This window comes from Vicia villosa, linkage group LG5 (assembly GCF_029867415.1).
Source record: "Vicia villosa cultivar HV-30 ecotype Madison, WI linkage group LG5, Vvil1.0, whole genome shotgun sequence".
NCBI classification, from domain to species: domain Eukaryota; kingdom Viridiplantae; phylum Streptophyta; class Magnoliopsida; order Fabales; family Fabaceae; genus Vicia; species Vicia villosa.
In genome coordinates, this window is record NC_081184.1 from 142,804,933 (window position 1) to 142,819,114 (window position 14,182).

A 14,182-nucleotide genomic window follows, 5' to 3' on the forward strand; every position below is an offset into this window, starting at 1 on the left:
ATGATTCGAAGACTTTAATTCTTGATATTTGTAGTAAGGAGGATATGAAGATTGCAGGTAGAGTGGCAACAATGTTGTGGATGCTTTGGAATAATAGGAACAATTGGATTTGAAATAATGAAAAATTAGAGGCAATCAATTAAGCCTTCAGGCGTTTTATAGTTGGAATGACTGGTTCCTAGATCAAAATAGTTACGATGATACCGAGAATGTTAATCTTAATCATGTGTGGTAACTACGGCGTGAAGAGTGGATGAAGTGTAATGTGGATGCGGGTTTTGATAACATTAATAAAACTACCAGTAGGGGTTGATGTGTTCGTGATAACTATGATAGGTTCCTCGTTGTTGGAGCCGCTTGGGATAGTGGTGCATGTTCTGTCATTAAAGTTGAAGCTTTGGCTTTAAAAGAAGCTATTCAGAGAGCAATTTATTTGCAATTCAATCATATCATATTTGAGAGTTATTCTCATGTGGTGGTCCAAACTATTCACGCGAACAAAGGTGGAACTTTTGAATTTAATTTAATTATTTCTAATATTAAGAACTTATTACTATCGTATTTCCAACTTCGAGATGAAGTTTGTCAAGCGCCAAACAAATATGATTGCTCATTTGTTAGCTAAATGAATCAATTTTTGGTCTCGGCGCCATGTTTTTCATTTTATCCCTCCGTGTAATAAGCAACAATTATTAAATGAAATGAGTTAAGTTTATGGAAAAAAATTCAATTAATCGGTAAATGACAGATTGTTTTCTTAGTCACGTCTCCGTTATGCCTTTTGCCAAAATTCATGTTATGTTAAAATGCTGTGTGGCATTTGAAGTGTGTGAACTTCTTCAAAATCAACCAACTATTTAAAATTCATAGTTAGAGTGGAAATTTGTATTTGAAGTGTGTGAACTTCTTCAAAATCAACCAACTATTTAAAATTCATAGTTAGAGTGGAAATTTGTTAAACAAATGCAGTGCATAAACTCCTGGGAAGACAATTCTGATACTCAAATTGGATCACTAGCAAGCAGAATTTGTGCAGACCATTTCTTATTGAAACTAATTATCACACATATACATTGATACAGCTTATTACCAAATTATGCCTCCAAATTATGTCCTATGACTCTTTACTAGTCTCTTGGTTCAAACCATATCAATTTTGACATATGTTCAGACTGAAAATGAGTGAAACAATGTTATCTCCCTTTAATCATATTCACTGCTTAGTGAGAGTAAACTGTGAAATACATTTGGCTCAAGAATACTTGGTCAGGTATTCCTAGACCACAAAGAATAGACAGACTCCAGTTCCCCAAATAACCCTATCAGAAAAAGGAAGGGGTTTTCACTAAACTGTGACACACTCACTATAGCTGAGTAACTAGGAGTTCATTCCATGTATCTGGAATTCCAGGCAAGCACCAATGCAAACAGTCACTAGCATTAACAATTCCTCTAAGAGTGTAGCGGGACATGTGAGCCTCGTCTCTCAATTGCGAAAGAGGGGTTATATCCAATATCTTAATCTTTGTACCCTTTAGTGCACCCTCTATAACTGGATCACTGGATCCTTCCTGCGAGACTTCCCTGCCTTTTGATAATGGGATAGTATTATCACAGCTCCCACCGGTATTCCAATCTCCGTTGAAGAAATGCCTAGGTGATAAAGTCCTGAAGAAAACTTTGAGCTGGGGATGCGAAACAAGTTGCAAATCAAGCCATCTGACTACACTTTTGATTGCTAAGTTTTTGGCATTGGCAATTTCTTCTATCTTTTTGTCTTCGTTTTGCTTTCCATTAACATGCATTACCCACCTGTTTCCGTTGAGCTTCCCACGGTTCCAATGGTGTCCTGTATTGAGAACCAAAACATTAAAGCGATGGAGGAACTGTCTCATGAATGCGGGTGGACGGTCTAAATGCATGGCAATGTTTGTATGTTTGTCGTTGATGTTTAGAGGCACAAGATCACATAAGCTAGCTGACCAATAATATAGGATGGTGGTATTTGTCTTGGGAAATCTGTAAGCCCATCCATCAGGACGTATAGCTCCCCGGTGTTTTACAAGACCATACTCCCACCCCACGTTTTCAACTTCTGGACTCTCTTCTCCACCAGTGGCCATACACATCAGAGATTGAAATTGTTGACGGCCCAATGAGTCACCTATGAATGCAATTGTTTTGTCCTTCATCCTACATTACACATTAGGCATTAAACTCTGCTCACAAACTAACATTAAATAAATATATATGTAGTTCTGATCTTTATCAATTAAACGTAAAGCAGAAGAAAATGAAGTACTGATTTAACAAAATACAAATGTACCAATTATAAAATTCCCGGTTTAGTAATTAGAATAACACATGTAAAAAGATTTAAAAACTAAAGCGATGTGGCATAATTTATTTATGTCAACAATTATGAATTGTAGAAGACAAAATTTTGGATGAATTGCTTGAGTCAGGAAAGGACTAGCATGATTAGATGAGATTATATACACTTTGAGAAATAAATACATTCTTCTTATTTACAAGAAATAAAGGTTCCAAAGCAGATTGGAACTGAGGTTTTTATTTCCAATAATCAACAAAATCAAACCAGAAGACTTCATAGCATGGTACCAGACAAAAAACTAATAAATATACAGCCAGAAAATAATCCTGTTAAGATGTGTTAATAAAAACCAGATCAAAGAAAAAGAAAGAATTATACCTACTTTCTCAAGAACTTAGACCGCTCAAACTCTTGCATATCACAATTTTTTGGCTGCCAGCGGTATCCCTCAAATGAGAAATCTGGTCGTTGTGTCATTCTACAGGACCACATTGATGATAACCATTGCTTACAGTTGAAACCAGAATAGAGTGGTCTCCTGCTATCTGCAACCCACTTACCATTTGCGTAATTACAAGCTGCAAAGCATAAATCCAATAAACGTTAAACCTGCCCAACAAACTTATTTGAAGAATGAAGAAACGAGCCTTAAGCAAATGCAAACCGGGAAAAAACATATAACATGCAGAGCATTTGCTAATTTTCTGGTACAGTAGTAGTTGGAGCCCTGTGGCCATTTTCCATGCACGGGGTCACTTGTTAGATAGTCTAGATTCTAAATTGCACTGATGGACATGCTGATTAAACACCTCCAAATACTGAATTTGTATAAATTTCTATTAATAAGTTGAACATTTGAGAGCTAACTTTTACTTCTAGGCTAAGGTTGCATGAACTCATGAAGGTCAACTGTGTAGTTGTAAGGGGAGTGCACATGATAGCGGAAATAGTACCTCTTAATTCTTACATAGTTTGAGCAAGGGAAAGAAGAGAAACAAATTGCTCTAGTAAGCTGGCTTTTGATTCACGAGGAAACAATTCATTCAGAAGAGTAAACTCAAAGAGGACGCAAGAATGATTGAAGAGAAATTATCTTACGTTTTTAGTTGTTAGGCACGAGCCAGAACCTGGATTAGAGGGTTATACCAGCAGAAACAAGTAGTAGAGAGCTAGAGGTTGGTTATCAGTTTTTTAAAGGGCTGATGGGAGGTTAAAGTGCATGGATGGTGGTTATATTTGCGTGAGCGTGACTGAGAAAAATCAGTTATATGGGACAACCCTTGAAAGATGTTTTACAACCTGTTCCATTCAATCACATAATGATTAAGATTCTTTGGTTAATTCATTTTTCTTCTTCCTTTGCTCCAAACATTAATATCCGCAACTTGAATGATATGTAAGCAAGTAATAATAGCTCTGAAGGATGGCCCCATGGGTACTCCAAAATCCATGACGTACGCGTTATTCACACATAAGTATCGAGTACGTTCCAATGATATATTTATAATTTAAAAAAAGGGGTAATCCATTGGGCTATATATGTGTACTTTTTGAGTACGTGCCCACGGCCCAATAACTAAATATATATTTGTCTTTTACTGCAAAAATTATAAATTAGATTTTTTTCATTCTTCTTTTATGGAGTTGATACTTTTTTCTACTATATTGTATATTATTTCCCTGTTTTTTTACGATATAAATAATATTACTCCAACTCCTCCTGTTATATAAATATCCTCTTGCTATCCTAGTTTTCTAGACTCTGTATATTAACTTCCTAATACTATTTTGATTTGAGATGTAGTCAACTATAAAATATACTTGTATTTTTTTGTTAAATGTCATTCATATGAAATGTTTTATGGTATATTTTAATCGTATTCATACTTTAGTTTTTCTAAAAATCCCGTATCACGTACTTGTACCCAATGTCGGTACCGTATCCGTATCTATGTAACAAAGAATAATAATGAAATGGCTAAAGAAAACACTATGTAACCAGAAATAGCTAGACAAAATGAGAACTGAAACCAATCAGCATGCTTATTAACTCTAAGATGGATGTGTATGCCAAAAAAACTAGTTGCAGAAAAGTTAATTTGATAGAGGTGCATTTATAGATTAGCAAAAAACAGTTAGTTGTGATGAAATTAATGAGAAAAAAAAAATTCTACCTTCATTTCTGGAAGAAGACTTCAAACCTTTTTTGTATATAAAATCCGGAGATTGGGGACGTATAGAATCTACAGCTGCTGCACCCTTGATACCAAGCGGCAATTTTGTTTCATTTACTCGGGAGGGGGTTAAGGATTTTTCCACGCCTTTTTTCGGCTTTGGAGTTCCCGCTGAATGAATTGGGACTTCCATATGAAAATCTAAGCAGATGCAATTACAGAAAAAATAAAAATCCTTGGCATAGTTTCGGTAACAATAAATGTGAGGTTAATGAAAAAAAAAAAATCAGATAAATACTAATACACAAGCATTAAGATATTTCTGACTGGGGTACAAACCTGAAGGTAAGTGGTACCATTCTTGAGCTGATCTAAAAGTGGTGGCAATTGGATTTGTTTCCCAAGTCCATAGTAATGTGCTAAAAAGAACAAGAACAACTAAGGCTAATGCTACAGAAATAGGTCTGCCTTTGAAGCTATAAATATTTCCTCCTTTCATCTGTGCTTACACATTACAACAATTACAGATACTTGACTTGTCTATACATTCAAGACAAATCCATCAAAAAAACATCATCGACAATTCTTGTTATTGTTGAGGCTTTATCTGTACAGGTGTAAGAATGAAGCGATCAGACACAAATAAATAAATGCCAAATAAAACTTATTGAGCTGGACTCAAGTCTCCTGGAAAAGAAATCTATATGTCTGGCCATTCATGCCAATATTAATATGCACAGCCATGTTACAGTGATGTACACTCGACAAATTAATCACATATAATCTTCCACTAACATGTTCACCTTAAAAATAACAATCCCCGACACACACCTCTGTCGTGCAAATTAATCTTAAGCAGCAAACAAACAGTTGCTTATTGAGCTGGGTCTAAAGTTCCCATAAAAACAGAATTCAATTGTCATCAAAGTAGTCATTCCCCAGATAGTGGTGCGGAGCGACTGACCCCAAAAGTGGGATAGTGGGATAGCATATAACGGGATGACCGCTCTATTTGATCATTTTTTGGACAAATTACATATAATAATTATGAACATATATTTAATGTAAAATTAAACAAATAACTCAACTCATAAAATATTCATAAATCAAAGCACAAATGAATCTTGAAGTGCAAAAACAACTATGAATGAAGGTTAAGGCTGAGTCTCAAAATTTAAAGGTATTGAGTATAAGATTCACATATCTTTTACAATGTTCATTTAACTCATAGACTAATCACTCCCACTTGAATTACAACAACAAAATAGACATTATATAGAATCATTAATCATCATTAAGCAATGTTTTTGTTAACAAGATCTTCGATTATCCCAAATAAATATCCAATAATCCAATTTATACATACACATTCAAATTCCATACCATTCATATAGCCAAATCAGCTGTTTCCGCATGTTAAGAGTACATAAACATACATCGCAATTCCGAATTTCTAATGATCCATTAAAATTTACGATAAAAATTGATGAGAAAAATGTGTGCCACGAATGCAAGTTAAAACAAAGCAGTAATAATGGTGTGATTAAGAACCTTGATTAGAATCCCCTTGTTGTTGCAATTCGTTGCTTTAAGTTGCTGAATCGGGTTGTGTTGGTTTGTTCCCAATTGCAGATCCAGTGTGGCCAGAGAGGGAAAGGACGAAGTTAGCCTTGAGGTTTGAAGGAGAAGGAGTGCGAGAGGAGATGACGATGATGCTCTATTTTTGGATGGTTTGGCCCTTTTGACAGCACCGACAGGGTTCCAATTAGAGGATGGCACGTTTCACCTGGAGGGATATATTGGTCATGTAAGCAAACGGTCAAGGGTATTATTGTAGTTTCTGATGATAACCATTTTCACTCCTGTTAAGTGGCGTGACGATACAATTAGAAACAAAACAATGGCTTATGCGGTGGATGTACAACAGGAATAAGTTAAGTTTGAATCTTGAAACCAACTTTAAAATAATTATAAAAAAAAAAGTGGATTTTTAGTTTAAGGTTAATTATAATTTCTTTTATGCATGTATTTATTCAAATTATATTATAGTGCTTTTTTTATAAGCTAATTTGTAAAATGTTTATATGACGTTATTTTTGTGAATGATATAAAATCTATTTAAATTATTGGGTTAAATATACTTCATCCTCTGTTAATATAGCGAATTTCGGTTTGACCCCCCTGAAAGTTTTTTTTTTACCAAACACCCCTTATAAAACCCAAAACCTGAATTTATCACTCTTTTTTACCACACTTGCTGACTGGTCAATGGGTTAGTGGACACGTTGGCAAATTGTTATGGCTGAGTTGGAAATTTTGAAAAGAATTTCGTGATTAAGTTATGTTTACCCCCAAAAACAAACATTTCCAGATTAGGGTTTTTGGCAAATTTGGAAGCGAGAAGGAGAAGACGAACGATGGCTGCAGACGGTGGCGAAACGGTGGAATCGGCTGAGGTAAGTGCTCATTTCTTTTGGGACACCGGTAGTGTGTGTTTTCTTTTGTCTTACATTACGTTTTGTTTGCAGTTGAATGTCAGGTTTGACTGTTTGTTTCACCATGGAGGAGAATTCATGAAGCCTCGCGACGGTGAGATGATTTACAGAGGCGGGGTTACGACGCTTATTACTGGGGTACACATTGAAACCTGGACTCAGAGTAACATTCAAAAGATAGTAAGTGGGTGGGGTTATGTAGTTGGGTCGTTTAGGTTATGGACGAAAATTCCTGAAATAGATCCTAACTATTTCCAGATTAATAGTGATTCTGATGCTTATGATTTAGCTGCGCTTGCCTGTTCGATGAGAGTAGATGGGAAATTGTTTGTTGAACAAGATTCTGATGCTTATGATTTAGCCGCATTCTCTTTCAATCCTTGTTTCTAATGATTGTTTCTTCATTTGTTTCAGGGACTGGTTGCAATTTTTGAAGAATTGTTTGAAAGAATTGAATATAGGATATGCTTGAGGCACTTATATGCGAATTTTAAGAAGAAGTTTGGTGGAGGAGCATTGATAAGAGACTTGATGATGGGAGCAGCCAAGGCAACCTACCAACAAGCATGGACACTGAAGATGAATGAGTTGAAGGCTGTAGATCCAAAGGCTTGGACATGGCTTATGGCAGTTCCTACAAAGTCTTGGTGTAAGCATGAATAACATAGCTGAGTCATTCAATGCCACTATTTTGTGTGCTAGAGATAAACCTATATTGACCATGTGCGAATGGATTAGAAAATATCTGATGAATAGGTGTAGTACTTCTACTTTGAAACTAAACAAGTGGCCACATAAAGTGATGCCTATTCCTTGGAAAAGATTAGACAATGAGGTAGCTATGAGTGGACATTGGTTGCCAACCTAGGCTATGGAAGAGAAATGTCAGGTCACTCATGCTTATAACAGACAAGAGTTCATGGTTGACATTGCTAAAAAGAATTGCACATGTAATTTTTGGGAACTAGTAGGTATTCCATGTAGACATGTTGTTGCTGCATTAGGGTTTAGACAGCAGAACCCAGAGGATTTTGTTCATGAGTATTACACTAGATACATGTATGTCATGTGCTATAGATTTGCTATTAGTCCAATTAATGGCACTGACATGTGGCCTGAGGTTGAAAGTGAAGAACTCATGCCTCCTAATTACAAAAAGGGACCTGGTATGCCTAGGAAGCTAAGAATAAGGGAAAGTGGAGAAGAAGGAGCTAGAAGAAGGTTACCTGGTGTATCTTATAGATGCACTAAGTGTGACAAGGTGGGACACAATGTAAAGACATGTAAGAGCAAAAGACAAAATCAAAGTGCAATGAAAAGAAAGGTAATGTCACTAGTACTTAGATGTAACTAGTTTTGTATATAATGTAGTTTATTTGATTTATAATGTAACTGGTTTTTTAAATGCAGAAGAAAATGAGACCAAATGCAAGTGAAGAAGGTACTAACAATGTTGGAAGCCAGTCTGCTACAAACAATGAAGAAAATGAAGAAACCAAGACTGATTCATTGTTCGGAGATATAACTGATGAAATGATTAGCAGCCTACCAGACATCCATTCTCAGGCCTCAAGAAGTAACAATATCAAGGGTAAGGGAAAGATGTTTGACAAGCCAATTGTAAGGAGAAGGGTAAGTGGGAGGATAAAGGAGAACTGGTTCAAAAAACCTAAACCATTCAATGGTCCAGGTTCTGACCCTGAGCAACCAATTTGTATGGACATTGAAGAAGAGGAAGCTTCAAAGAATACTCCAAAGAAGGCATCCAAGACTACTCCAAAGAAGGCATCAAAGGGTACTCCAAAGAAGGCATCGAAGGGTACTCCAAAAAAGACTACTCCAAAGAAGGGAACTCCAAAAAAGAAGAATTGAATTTAGCTTATGTATTCACTGCTGTTTTTAGACCTTGATGTTTATTTTGAGTAGCACATGTTTGGTGCACTTATGTAATACTTATGCTTACTACTAAGACAATTTTATTTTGTAGTGTGTTTTGAATTATGCCCATGTTTTGGTGCACTTATGTAATTCTTACTGCTAGTACATGCTTATTTTGTAAGGTATTTTGAATTATGCCCATGTTTTGGTGCACTTGTTATGTAACAGTTGAGTTTTAGTTCATTAAATCTTGCAACCTTTTATATATCAATTGAAATACATTGATTCACTTCACACTACTAAAAATATGACATTTGATTAAAGAATTTTACATCAGGTATCAAAATATATGATGTGAAAAATGTTTGTCAAAAGATTTTACATCTGACATTTATTTCCAATGATATAAAAAATATATAAAAAATGGAAAATGTATTACACAATGGCAGTATTGTAAATAAAATGAAGAAAAAATCAGGCGGTGGCAGAATTGTAAATAAAATGAAAATCTTGTTATAAAGAATTTTACATCGGGTCTAAATAATACCCAATAAGAAATGTTACGGACAATGAGCCTTTACATCAGGCAAATAAAAATTCGATGGGAAATGTTACGTACAGTGGCCCCTTACATCGGTCCAATTAAAACCCGATGGAAAATGTTACTCACATTTTTTTTTACTAAAACCCTAGTCCTTTACACACAACAATATTTTCTCTTTTCTTCTTCGGCTGAAACGCTATTTCTTCCGCCGAAACCGCCGACCACCCATCCTAGCCGTCACCACCCACTCCGTTCGCCTTCCTCCGTTCTCCGACCTCCTCCTCCGACCACCCATCCTAGTCGTCACCACCCACTCGCGCTAAATCCAAATCCGAAGACCCATCATGGCCGTCACCACCCTTCTTCTACAAATTCTTGACTCCTTCTTCTCTTCTAATATGAGTAAGATTACTTGCATTGTGATTTATGAAGTGTAATTGATTATTGTGTTATCAATATTGTGTTTTTGGTTTTGCAGTTTCATCAGTACCAGGTGGTTGGAAGATTTGTCGTATGAAGCTTTGGGCTACCAATGAAGTTTGCGCCAAGTCCAAGTTCAGGTAAAGGAGATTAATCTCATTCCGCTTTAACTTAGGTTTCGAGTTTTCATTCATGTATAATATCCGTTCATTTTAGCTAGATCTTGAAAATGATGTGAGATTTCAACCGATTTATAGTTTTCTAGAATCATGAACTTGTAGTCGAATGTTTTTGGTATAAAATTTTGGATTTTTATTTTTATTTTGATTAGGTATTTCTTGAGGAAGCTGAAGAAGGTGAAGAAGAGCAATGGTCAAATCCTTGCTATCAACAAGGTAAATTCTCGATTATCATTTTCTGTGATTTGCATCTTTTAATGTTTGGGTTTGATTTTTTTGGTAATGATTGGACCGTGTTTGGAGATGCTATTGTAATACTCTGTAATTTTGCTCAGAAAGTGTTAACACCAAATCAAATGATTTTACCAGTATTTTTTAGTGTTTCGACTATGGAGTTTGGAGTTTAAACCTATATAGTATTCTCTTTTTTTTTCCTTATGCGTGGTAATGCTTTTTACTGACTCTGTTTGTCATCAAATTCTTTTCTTAAGAATATTTAATTTTTTAAAAGTTAGCTTATGAGTAAATGATCAATTTCTTACTTTTGTGTAACCTTTCTTTTAGTTTATGAATATATTCTAAAAAATAATTCTTCACCAATACAAAGTAATCTTTGTAATATTCTTACTAGTATTATACCCTCTCCTTGTATGTGTTTTTATTAAAGTTGAATGTAGATGGTTACTGTGTTTGTTATTTCCTTGAACTTGTCCTTGCTCAACATAATAATCTATATTTTAATCCTTTGTAGTATTCCACATTGTCCTTGTATGTGTATTAGTTAAAGTTGAATGTAGATGGTTATTGCGTTTACATAATCCTTTATACCTGTTTGTCATTTGCTTTCTTGTAGTTGTCATTGTCCAACATACCTCTAGATTCTTTAATTTTTAATGTTGTTTATTTACAAACTACATAGCAGTGGCATGAGTTATTATTTGATATACATGTGTTTGGAAATTCTCTCTATATATGCTGTATATTTTAATTTAGTTGGGAGTAAAATGTTCCTGGTGTATGACTTCTGATGGTAACTGTCGTGGTTTGATGTTTTTGTTAGTTTATATTATTTGACAATGTTGATAGTTATAGTGAAGTGACTCACTAACTTGCCATAGGAATGACGTGACCTATCTGATAATCAATGGTCAAATAGAAGGGACTAATTTGAACTAATTTGCACTGTGAATAAAAGAGCACTGTATTTTGATTCTTGGGCATGATATATTCTTTTTCAATGGTTATTTCAGCATTCTTTTCAATGGTTATTCTATTAAAGGGAAGAAAATACTAGACCCTTGTGTGGCTCTTTCAGCCAGCTTTAGTTTCCTAGAATTTCTACTCTCTTTTTTCTCTCATTTTTTCCCTTTGAAATATCATTGATCTCATTATGGATATTAAAGAAACCCCAAAAATAATTCATTTTTTAGTATATACTTGCGGAGCTTCTTCGGTTTGGTGATCGTGAGTTTTACAAAGATTGGTGGAATGCCTAAACAGTTTAAGAGGTAGGCTTTTTGTTCTGTTTTATTATTGGGTATTTTTAGTTACAATACTTCCATGAAGAGAATCCATGACCCGTTTTTGTTGAATGCATTTATGCTGTTGCTGTCATCAATATTGGAGGATGTGGAATATGGTACGTTTCCTTTTCAGTCTTGGATGAAGTTATTGTAAACACATATTTGATATCAGCCTCAGATTTATGGTATGGTAATATCATTTTTGTGGTTTCACTTTTTTTTGTTTTGATTTTCATATTTAAAACATATTTGAAACAAAGCCAGGTGAGGATAATGTATGTTATTGCTGACATTCAAAATAAAGGAAAAAGCTTAGTTGAAGTTAACCTAGTAGTTGAAGTTAACTTAGTTGAAGTGATTTTGGAGTCTGAATTTTAGGTCATTAAATGTATAATGAATGAGTTATATTATATTTTTAGAGATAATTAATTCGATTTCTAAATAGATATTTGTTTTTGAATATGGATTTCCAATGAGTTAGATTATATCTATTGTTTGTCTTATGAAGTATGATGGTAGAAAGCTAGGCATACATGTTTGATTGCTTAAAACTTATTTCAGGTTTGTTAAGAAAGCTAAAATATGTTCATTTGGAGTAACTTCATCAAGCTATCAAGAAATGTGAACATGCTATGATTATTTTAGATCCTACTGTTGCATCATTAGAAACAGGTTTAGTTCCTTATTCTTCTGATATAACAAGAATAATGCTATTCTCTTCTGAACCACATGGACATGGTATAATATTATTTCCTTTTGTTCTTGCTTAATTGCATCTGTGCATATTAAACAAAATACCATGTAAACTCATACAATTGGATGTATATGAAATTATATATTAAATCTATACTATACTAAGATGTACTCCTTATTAATATTAATAATTAATTATTTGCCTTATTTTTTAACTATTTATATTTTCCAGAGTTCTCTAAATTCATATGCTTATATACTGAATCTCATGTATAAGGTATATATTGATATGTACTTATTAATATTGTTAATATTTCAATTATGGACTAACTATTTATATTTTTTCAGAGAGCGGCAGAGTCATCCATCTGAAGAATTCAAATGCTTACATTAATTTTCATGGTTAAAGTTGTGTAATTTGGTTTTTGTTTGTATTGTCCAAGTAATATGTTTAATCTTGGAATGATTCAAAATTATGGGGAATCATTTAAACTTAATTGTGTATAGTATTTTACTATTCATTTTAGTATCATTGTTAATTAAAGCCTAATATTAATTTTGTTTTATAAAATGTTTAGAATTTCAATTGGTTCAATAAGTAAGTACAACCCAATAACTTGATTCTGTTAAAAAATATCCTAATTTTTCTTTCATTGGTTAGAAAAATATGAAAATAGTGACCTAAATATGGTCTGTGTGTTGTGGAAAAAATGTGCAAAATAGCGATCTAACTTTTGTCTGTGTGGTATTTGAAAGTTATATGGAAAATTAGGTACAATAAAATTACCGGTTAAAATAGAAAAAAGCTTAAAAGCAGAAAACATATTACATCGGGCAAAAAATGAAAACCGATGTAAGAACTTATCTATTACATCGGGTACAGTGGACAGCCGATGTAAAAACTATCTATTACATCGGCGGTCAGGAAAACCGATGTAAAATATGGCGTATATATTTTTTTTATTAAAAATTGCATTAATTTTCACATCAGACGTTTGAATTCAACCGATGTGGTATGTTAATTTTTCACATCGGGCCTTGGCCCGATGTAAAATGTCTTTAACTTATTATATCGCCTGGCTTTACATCGGACACAGACCCGATGTAAAAAGTACTTTTCGCCCGATGTAAAAAGTACTTTCTGCACTAGTGTCACTTTATTTAACAGGAAGGTTACAATGATAATATTCATTTCATTGAGATAAAATACACAAGAATAATTGGACATAAACATAACTCATTTTATTGACATAAAATCAACAAGGTTTTACATCCAAATGCTACCCAAATACACAATGTCAAACAACTTCATGTTAAACTATTGATATGGTAGTATATCACAACTCTTACATTCTGGTAGATTCATCCTATGCCCATTGATATAGTCTCTGATTTCATCATCCCACAAGAACAGTTCACAGCTATTTCCAGTCTACAAAACACAATGAAGTTATGTTTAATAATAAACAAATTTCCAGATAACATGAAATTGGCCAAATTTCCAGATAACCGTTATGAAATACATGAATTGACGTTGGTAACACAGAAGCATACTTACCCCGGCATTGCGGCATTTCCAGAACTTTCTATTGCGGTTTTGAACCGTGTTGGCCACCCACATCTTCATTGGTCTGTCACAACCACATCTGGGTAAATCTGGAAACGAATTTACACTGCTACCATACGAGTTGCTTTCGGCCATGAATGACGAAGATGAATCTAGAATCACGACGGTGGAGGAAGGACGACAATAGATCAACGACGGTGAGAAAGAGAAGCAGAGGAATGATTCACAGTGGAGAAAGAGAGAAAGATGAACCCTAATTTTATGAGGGTGGAAAAAGAGGGATCCTAGTCATTGCTAACGTGTCCACTAACCCATTGACCAGTCAGCAAGTGTGGTAAGAAGGAGTGGTAAATCCAAGTTTTGGGTTTTATAAG

At 34.3% G+C, this 14,182-nt stretch overlaps 1 protein-coding gene and 1 long non-coding RNA gene across 3 annotated transcripts; one reads left to right on the forward strand and one right to left on the reverse strand.

Annotated features, from left to right (window-relative positions):
• Positions 1 to 953: 953 nt before the first annotated feature.
• Positions 954 to 6,380, reverse strand: LOC131602869 (protein trichome birefringence-like 14). Its single transcript, XM_058875089.1, has 5 exons — positions 6,061 to 6,380; positions 4,849 to 5,116; positions 4,510 to 4,710; positions 2,718 to 2,913; positions 954 to 2,193 (listed from the first exon to the last, which is right to left on the reverse strand). The coding sequence occupies exons 2-5, from the start codon at positions 5,006 to 5,008 to the stop codon at positions 1,365 to 1,367; spliced, it is 1,386 nt and encodes a 461-aa protein (XP_058731072.1). The 5' UTR covers positions 5,009 to 5,116; positions 6,061 to 6,380; the 3' UTR covers positions 954 to 1,364.
• Positions 6,381 to 9,576: 3,196 nt separating this feature from the next.
• LOC131607617 (uncharacterized) lies at positions 9,577 to 12,781 on the forward strand. Of its 2 annotated transcripts, none has more exons than XR_009285353.1 (6): positions 9,577 to 9,828; positions 9,905 to 9,986; positions 10,178 to 10,241; positions 11,456 to 11,733; positions 12,110 to 12,220; positions 12,590 to 12,781. It is a non-coding gene; the product is annotated as an uncharacterized LOC131607617 (long non-coding RNA). The 2 variants fall into 2 exon arrangements; XR_009285354.1 differs by having other exon boundaries at positions 11,456 to 11,664.
• Positions 12,782 to 14,182: the final 1,401 nt, after the last annotated feature.